Source organism: Eurypyga helias, unplaced genomic scaffold (genome assembly GCF_000690775.1).
Source record: "Eurypyga helias isolate BGI_N326 unplaced genomic scaffold, ASM69077v1 scaffold52384, whole genome shotgun sequence".
NCBI lineage: Eukaryota > Metazoa > Chordata > Aves > Eurypygiformes > Eurypygidae > Eurypyga > Eurypyga helias.
In genome coordinates, this window is record NW_010247931.1 from 2,354 (window position 1) to 11,798 (window position 9,445).

The 9,445-nt window shown below is 40.5% G+C and overlaps 1 protein-coding gene across 1 annotated transcript; it reads right to left on the reverse strand.

The window, feature by feature from the left end:
* Positions 1 to 781: 781 nt before the first annotated feature.
* LOC104509047 (MAP kinase-interacting serine/threonine-protein kinase 1-like) lies at positions 782 to 8,114 on the reverse strand (the record flags this gene model as incomplete). The annotated part of the gene is made up of 5 exons (XM_010150859.1): positions 8,000 to 8,114; positions 7,053 to 7,150; positions 5,548 to 5,627; positions 4,091 to 4,164; positions 782 to 886 (listed from the first exon to the last, which is right to left on the reverse strand). Coding segments are annotated over exons 1-5 (472 nt in total), but the record flags the coding sequence as incomplete, so codon positions are not given.
* Positions 8,115 to 9,445: the final 1,331 nt, after the last annotated feature.

Genomic DNA, 9,445 nt, shown 5'->3' on the forward strand with positions numbered 1-9,445 from the left:
GAAAAATTTATCAAAATAACTAATAAGCTACATACCATTCTATTCAGAGGTAGTCACTGTAATGTTAATTGAAGCTGCTTAATCTATGCAAGACCAGATAATCACAACATAGGAAAGATTTGAAAGCTATCAGTCACATCCAACATACATCTATTCTGGGATGACCATAATGCACACAGGCATTTTGAAATGAAACAAAAGTACTCCCAAGCAGAAAAAGCAGCAGGCAAAGATTTTAACATCAAAGAACTCTCTATAAACAGAGCTGCTTTTAAATCTGAGTAAATCCCTAATGAAATGAGGAACCCTTCAAACAAGGACTACAGTTCACTTGTAGGTCTCTCAAACCTGCAGTGAGGGGTCCAAATGTAGAGACCAAAAGCTACTGCAGAAAAAAGAGGTTTGTAACCAGCACAAATTCTGGGTAAATACAGAAAAGCATCTCTGTATATGTGACAGAGGAAAAAATTAAAAAGAATATTAGGTCCCTTTTGAGTAAGCTTTACATGGTGGCTTAAGAAACAAGAACAAGCAGATTCAACCCTAATGTTAATTCTTCCTGGATGCCCATTTAACTTCTTCAAAAGGCTAGACCATCTGGACACAGCCAATTACTTAAACTACCACATTATGGAAACAATATTAGAGGGAAACGTCGAAAGTCAACTGTCACTGCTGTAAGCAGGAAGGCAGGCAAAGGCTGACCACCTAGAGATAAAGTGTGCTCCACAACCTAAGTGTGCCATACCAACTAGTGAAGATGGAGACAGCCTTCTCTTACCTTTTGTATGAAGAAAATCCAGAGCACAGGCAACATCTCTCACCACTTTGCTAGCCTCTCGTTCATTGAAGTGCTTCCGCTTCTGTATATGGGCCAGGATTGAACCTGTAAGAGCAACAGGTGAAAGGGAAAACCTTAGTCTAAATGCTGCCAGGGCTGAGAAAAGGCTCTGTTACTACAACGATAAAAACACAACAGCCACTACCACTTTGCCATAAAGGGAGAGCTGATCTCTGTGTGAACAGGGCCTGAGGTAATGCAGAGAAGTTATTTGCAACTAACACACTGTCCTAGTATGTTTACACAGCAGAAACTGAAGTGTCATAATCCTGTGGTTTTATATTAAAATAGCCTCAGAAAATAACGATGAGCTAGTACCAAGCATCATGAATCCATAACCTCATTTCATATTTTATAACAGCCTTTCACAGCAGGCAACTTCCATGGACTGAAGAGAGGAATGGCTAGGAAAAAGGTACAACTGAGCAGCTTCAACACTTAAGCACGCTAGAACGTAATTTTCAAACACTGCAGCCCTCTAGCTTAAGCACAGCATGAGCAGCAATCATTTTTTACTGCCCCAGCACGACTGGTCTGTTTTCCACACACTGTGAACAGTAGAGACTTGCTAATAGTACTAGTAAAACCCAAACATCAGCTAAGGGCTTCCACAACACTTCAGCAAAACCCACCCCCTCCCAGGTCACCAGTGGTCACGCTCAAACTAACTCTCCTCATTTTGTGTAACATGGCTACTGAAACCCTGCTCTGAAAGTCAAGTATACACTTTTTTGCCTCAACACCATCAAAATAAAGAGAGACATTCTACCTTTAAATACATTTTAAAATTCCCATTGAGATCAAGGTAAAGCTCATACACTGACTTAAGGCAAAGTTTGCCCATGGACATGAAATCTAACAAAAGACCTCGAATATGAACATACTGAACGACTGGCAGCTTGCAGGCAGAGCTCCACTGGTGTCCTTTTACAAAGGATAAAGGGAGGTTTGATTCCTTACCTTCTTTAAGTAAATTCCATCAATCTGCTCAAAAGATTAAAAAATGTCTTCAAAAAACCAATTAAATGTAGTCCACAGAGAACCAAACCCACTAAATAGCCTTATTACTTCTCTTCCATTTTCTTACTCAGAGAGGTATATCCATAAAAGCAATCAGCCTATTCCCTACCGCAGTAATTCCTACTCTTATACCATCAACACTGCTGCCATTCCTCTACAGCAAGGATTCAGAAAGGAAACAGGAAAACACTCAAGAAGGATGGACAAAAGACTCTTCAGATATGCATGGATATGGTGTGTCAGATAGGTGAAGGGAGGCCTCTTTGGACAAACTTACCAGATTTCAAATACAGTCATCCCTTGCCTAAACCACTATTCCCTAGCTTGCTACAGATTTCTTAAGGGCACAGGGTCCAAAGGGTTTTCCTGGTATAGTTGTTCTTGACACCTTTAGAAAGTAGTAGCAGCTCTTGAATGTTCCCATCCCTGCAGAAAAGACCCCAGACTTTGCAGGCAACAATACTGAGCCACCTGAAATGCTCATTTCGCTCAGCAGGTTTATTTCAGATTACTCTGGTGAACAGCGCTGATGTTCCAAACTCTCTCGGATAAGAATTATATCAATATCAATGAGAAAGTCTGTAGAGTATGTTATTCAGCCCACATAGAGGAATCCCACAAACTAAGAATAGCAGGGCACTCCTGTCACAGCTGTTATCACCTCTTCAGCATTCAGAGGGAAAGCATCGCATAGCACCGCCCAAAACGCATTTCAGAGGCAAGAAATAAAAAAAGTAAAGGACTCCAATCATGCAAGTTCAGTATAATAAGCTGAATTTTAACGTTTGCAGTTATAAAATGCTGTCAAGCAGATATTAAATGGCTTCTGCACGCCGAGGTGCACTGAACACAGTTAAAATAGGAGCAGAGCTCCTTCAGCTACCACAGCTACAGGAAGGCAAAGCTGAAAATGGAAAGCCCAAGTTAGGCCCCAGCATTGCATGTAACATCAGTCTCAGACTGGAGTTGCTCAAGTAAGGCTGGTATTGAAGATCAACATCCTCAGTCTTGCCAGTCACGCTGCCTCTAACAGAATCCGCAGTGCATCAGAGGCTGGTCCAACCCCTAACTCTCATTATTTCTTTCATAATTGTTCAAGCCCACATACCCAACACTTCAAATATTGAAGTTTTTCAGAGAGGAAACTAGCCTCAGCCCTAGCTGTAAAAACAGCAGCTGAGAGAGAAGGTGGGGCATTATTATCCTCCCAGCAGCCGTGCGGGTACCCTGACCATCGTAGTCTCACGGCGAAAGAAAGTGGTTAACTACTGGACAGATATGGAGATGGGAGAGATACAAATGCAGATTCATCAAGCTCTATTACAGCAAATTTGGCAGTGAAGTCCAAACATTAACAGCAGTGTTAGAGGAAACCACAATGAAATGGTGCAGTAATGTTCAGGGAAGGTAAAAAAGAGTTACTACTCAAGAAGACAAAAGGTGTCCTTCTCTTTCTAAGAGGTTCTGCATCTACGTCCAAAGAATCTGCATTTCTTGTACGGTTTGCTCCTGAAAACCTTCTTGACTGGTGACAGCAGATAATCTAGGGACAAAAGTACACTCCTTCAGAAACTTTGTCTTGGAAGGGTGGGCCACACTTAACTCATGGTTTTGCACAGCCACACAATTAATGGATACTGTAATTATGCTCAACACAGACAAATGTGAGAAAGCCCAAAGAGGGTTTGATGTTGATGATCTTAAAGGTCATTTCCAACCTAAATGATTTATGTGGCCTTCCCCAGGTGACTGTTATAAGTGCTAGAGACCAGTGAGCACCCACACTCACCTCATTGGCCCTCAAACAGCCACAAGCAGACTGCTTCACAATTAGAGCAACCTCAGGCAGAAGGAAGACGTTTTTCACAACAGCGCTCTGCTAGTTTCAGGGAACAAAGTCAACCCTACACCAAGGGAAAATGCTGCCAGAGCATACAGATTATGTGCAATACCTGACATACTGTGACCTACCAACTATATTCCAAACGTCCCACTTGACTAGAGCTGACATTTCCATCACTTAACTACAGAAAGGGATACCAAATGTATGGCCAGACCCACCAATATCAAAGAATAACCATATGTCAAGGTTTGTATATTATTTCCTCTATTACCTCACCTTAAAATTCTCAACCATTTAAAACAAGCTCTTCATTTTCTACTTTAAAACACTGAGACAAACGGGACCAAGATGATTCAATGTATAAAGGCACAATCACTGCACGGTACCTCCTCGCAGCTTCTCAAAGACAAGGTAGTATCTTGTGTCATCTTCAAAGAATTCTATTAACTCCAAAATGTTCCTTAAAAAAAGAGGGGAATAGAAGAAAGGCACAGAGTGTAAACAGAGCAATGAAGAGTTTCAGCATGGATAATCAGGAAGTGCCAGAAGTAATTAAAAATAACAGTTCTAATTAAACAAGCAGCTTTGGTTGCCCACAGCATTAAAATCACATTTCCAACTCACACTGAAATTTAAGCGGGGAAACATGCCAAACCCCAAAATCAGACAGGACTGTGAAAGAAGTTCTGCGACTGCTCAATTGACAGGAAGATAACTGATAAGAGGTTGTACTTAATTTAAACATTGCATTTGTGCTGAAGGCAAGAACAACAAAAACTGGCATTCTTTTTCTCTGGAAATCATAAGGCAGAATACACAGCACCCGAAGGAGACAGGCATCTGTCAACATGACATTCATTCCAGCACCCTCATTACCATTTTTAGACTAACCAACTCCTGGTTAGTCAGTGTACAGTCTTTGCAGCACAACACAAACACCCCACAATGCCTTGAGAACGTCAAGCATGTAAGTCAGATTTTTCTACACTCAGAGCACACAGAAAATCCAAATTCTGCACGTGGTCATGAGAGCTTGAGTTTTCCACCAGTTATGTGCTGGATGACCATCTGTTCTCAACCACACACAAAACAAAAACATAATCTGCTTCTCTATAGCACAACCTAAACCTGTTAATGTAGTAAACAAGTCTGGGTTTAAATTATCTTTGTGTTGTACTAAAAATAGGCTTAATGTAAGCTGCACTACTGTCGTGTAGATAATCTAGGGGGTACGCAACAGCTGTAACAGAGACCTCTAAAGGACTACCCTCAGAATTGGCTTAAACCCATCACAGCTCACTGCTGCTGGCTGCATAGCCTTTCTTCCCTCCTTTTCAGACACAAGTAGCAGCTTTAAGGTTGCTTCTTCCTGTGGCTGTGGGAAGTCAGCACACATCCAACTGAAAACTAAATTAGCTTTTGGCTGATCTAAGTTCCAGTGCAAAAGCAGGAAGGAAGACACAGAGGAGGACAAACCACACATTAAGGACAGGAAAGGCAAGACTGCTCCAACAGCAGCTGGTACCAGGTCAGCTTTTGCTGATGGTGAAAATCACAGGGGAGTGTCAAAATGTAAATTTGGACAAAAGCCATGCATCACTGAAAGCACATTCAGGCTACACTGACCTGGTTGCTAACTGAGTTGTGTAATTTTTCATTTGTAAATCCTTTCCTAAATTTCACAGGTAAGAGAAGGGGAAGTTCTTATTTTAATAGGTCAAGTCAAAATTTCAACTGGTTTTAAGGAGAATTCTGTGAAGGTCCTAACCTAGTCACACATAAAAAGCTTAAAAATTTGAAAAAATATTCAAGATACCCTAAACACACACAAGACTCTACTTACTTGTTACCCTGGCACTGGTACAGGGTTTCTATTTCACGAAAAACCCGACTCCGACTATGCCCAGCATTCTTTTCAATAATCTGTGGAAAGAATTAGAGCTGATATTTGAAAAAATTACTGCAGGAGAACTGTGTTTGTTGCTCTCGAACTACGTAACTGATTTAAGGCTTGAATCTCTGACATGCCCACCAGAAACAAACACTCCACCTCTGTTTGTGTAATTTCTCATCTGTCATTTATTTACAGTGTCAGCAGAGCTCTGGAAGCATAAGGACAGGAAGAGAAGGAGGCAACTAAATCTACGTGTTACGCAGTCACTGACCAGTTACCACAAGCTTTTTCTTGCATCATTTTAACTCTGCAATGTGCAGGAAAGGTTATCCTTTTGAGTTCTAAAAAAAATAGCATCGAGTCACATCAGACACTGAAGAGCCAAAAAGGAGATTTGTCATTATAAGTATTTAAGTATTAAATTCACCACAAAATCAGAGTCTGGTTTAGAGTCCAAACTTCATGGAGACCCAGTAATAGGACATAATGTATTAAAGAAAACGTACATCTGATATCAGAGCCCTTCTGTACTGGCATCAGAAGTCACCTTCCTTCACACACTCCTCAGACTGAAAGAGGACAAGGACAAGGGTTTTCCACAGAGGCTGAGACTGAAACGGAAAGCTCCTGACATTACCGCAAATTCTACCTCTGTCTATACCCAGTATCTGTTTCCCATTTTCAGAGCCAGAGTTCTCTGGTACAGAACAGACAACCATTCACCAGAACTACGTGAGACTTGGTATCTGATCACACTAATTCATAAGGCAGCAGTTTATTCTGGGCTTTCAATTTCAACAATTCTACAAAGTACATGCAAAACTATAGCATCTACAGGAATAGATTTTTAAAGGGGCTTCAAATTTTGTGCCCATGGTTTTTGCAAAAGAATCAAAATCAAAATCATAAAGCCTTCCTATTACTATTATTAATTAAATGGGGGACTCAGGATAAACACAAACCTTTAAGTGGGCCCTAACACTTACTATAATGGCATTACAGATGATTCACCTCTATCAAAAAATAAAAGACAGCTTTACATGAACAAGTGGCAGTAACTGATGCTCTCTGAACTCCAAGTAGCATTCTCAAAAGCTTGTATATTTGGTAGGCCATGCTAGAGAATGACTCAGTATCTTCTTTCATAAGAAGATATGAAAACTAGTAGGACTACAATCAAATCAGGACATGAGAGGAAAGCCTGCCCTGGGATCTAACCATCAAAGTCATTTGCTGTTTGTGAATCCTGTCTGCTGATGATACACCAGTTCACTGCAGAGGCACAATACTTAAGACAACAGGTATCTCAGTGGTTATGAAGCAGGCTCATTTCAAGCATCAAAGATTTTCCAAAAGCTTTTGCTATTGCCCACTCTAATACAGGTTTTCACTGAGATACTGGGAGGGAAAAGACGTTACAGGCAGAAGTGATGCTGCTTTTATTCTGTACTTACTTTTACTGCATATTCTTTTCCAGTCTGGAGGCTGACAGCACCCTGAACTTTGGCATATGCTCCCTCTCCAAGAAGCTCAGCAGTCAGCTTGTACAAGTCTGCCAAAGAAATCCAACAGAAAGGACACATTAGCCAAAGCATTTCAGGGAGTAACATCAAGACAAGCCATTTATCTGATGAGCATCCACCGTATGATAGCAACTGAAAAAACTCCCTTGGTAATGAAGACAGAAAATAGATTTATGCAGTATTAAAGTAGATGTGCCAGCCTTAATTATGCCTCCTTTTTCACTTCCCTCCTTCGAGTTTCAGAAAGACTTAAAGTAGACTTCATTCCAGCATCAAAATTACAAGTTTGTTCATACAAGAAACCTTTTATATCTCAGCAATTGCTAGGACCTCATCCACCTTCCCTGTCTTCATGTAAAACTCAGAATCAATTTTTTCAGGTGGAAAATATTTCACTCCTTGATCAGAAAATGCCTACCATACAAAATCTACTCGCAGAGATAGTGTTTTAAAGGGGCCTGAGGGTTTAAACCCCAGAAGACCCCTACCATCTTGATTTGCAGTGTACCTTACAATGCCACTTGCCCACTAAGAAGTTTTATGCTTGTCATCTTAAAATACACTGAACTGTGTTTTACCTACAACTCTTCACAGTGTCTGTGCTCACATCTATTCAATCAAAACATTTTGACATCAGCACTGTTTCTACAAACAAAACCACCACACGCCAAACCAAAACACACCACCAGATTATGAACAGGACTCAGATTTCACCACTAAGAGAAGAAAGAGACTGAAGATCAAAACATGGGGGATAAAGAAAAACAGAAACGTTAGTGTTTGCATGCTTGCCAAAAAGCAACGCTTAGCTGAGAAAACTGAGAACAGCAGAGGGAAAACAGACCATTACAATTAAAAGCTTAGAAGTTGCCACCAACCTTCAAACTTCCCAGGGACGCGATCTGTGGCTCTGGTTCTTTTTTTCTTTTTCCTTTTCCCACTGTCTGCGATGGGGAGAGGCTGACTGCTGACCATCTCTGTGTGGCAGAACATAAACATGCTTTAACAAACAACTTCAGGAGAAAATGAACATGCTCTTGTGTGTTTATGTTCTTAAGCCATCCAAAAGTTTCTCTGCTTGTCTTCATCACAGGCTGCCATCTCTCCCCCAAATATCAGAGGAAATCTAAGATGACAATTTGCATGCTAATTAACAGCTTTTTGTTTGACAAACAAAGGTAAAACCAGAAGAAAATAAGTATGCATCTATACCAAATTCTCATCTCATAACACAGAAAGGCAAAGCATGGGAATAACCACCACAAGCTACCCACAACGTAACGCATGCCCTGATGCGAGACAGGAGGATTTACAGTCCTCAGAAGGGCGCTATTCTTTGAGCTATTCTACTGTTTTACAAGTAGATTTTTCAAGTCAGCCTTAGAAAATGAGCTTCCACAACAGGAGTAAGGCGTGGGGAAATTTCCAATGACCCAGTGAAACAAAGCAACCACAGGAGTTAACAGGTCAAAGGAGCAATCTAGGTCATTTTATGCTGTCAAAGACCAGAAAACCACCATTTCACACAGAATCATGATGTGCCTTTCTAAACCACAGATCAGTGGATAACTTCAGCTCCAAAACAAGCAGTGCTTATGGCATTTAGATGCTTTTTTCCTGAATTACTAACTGCAGATATTACAAGAGCTTAGTCAGAGATAACAATTCACTGATACAAGATAATATGGCAGAAAAAAAAGACACCCACATATTCTTACAGAAAGCCTAAATAAAATTACTGCCATAGGCTTTCTCTGCCAGAGGCTGCTTCATACAGCTAACCTATCTCCAAAAGGGTTAAATGACTCCACACTGTACTCACATGAGCACTTCTCCATAACACCAGTCACATCCTGCCAAGTTGGCCCTTACAAAAATCACAGCTCAGTCTTCATGGCAGTAGCAAAGCGCTTTTAAGACACTTTACAGCCAGAAGGACTTCTAAGTAGATTCTTCTACTACAGAAAGAAACCTAAATCCCTAGAAATAGTGTAATTATGAAAACACTATTAATGAAAGAAGAACAAGCACTCAAAAGAACACCAACAAGGTTTTCTGGCAATTCTCCCTTAACATGGAGCCCTTGTGAACAGCAGTTTTTCCGCTTTTCACTATTTCTGAAACACTCTTAAAACACAGAAGCTCTGAGGCAGAAAATATTACACAACACTCTACTAACACATTAAATACTTCTTTTTCTTTGTTGCACTTTTCTTGTCAGTATCTGTCAGTACTATTACGAGTGTCACTTAGAATTCGCAGGTGGTTTGAAAATTTAAGACAAGTGTCATTTTGAAAGCCCTTTCTCTTTAACAACTTACAGA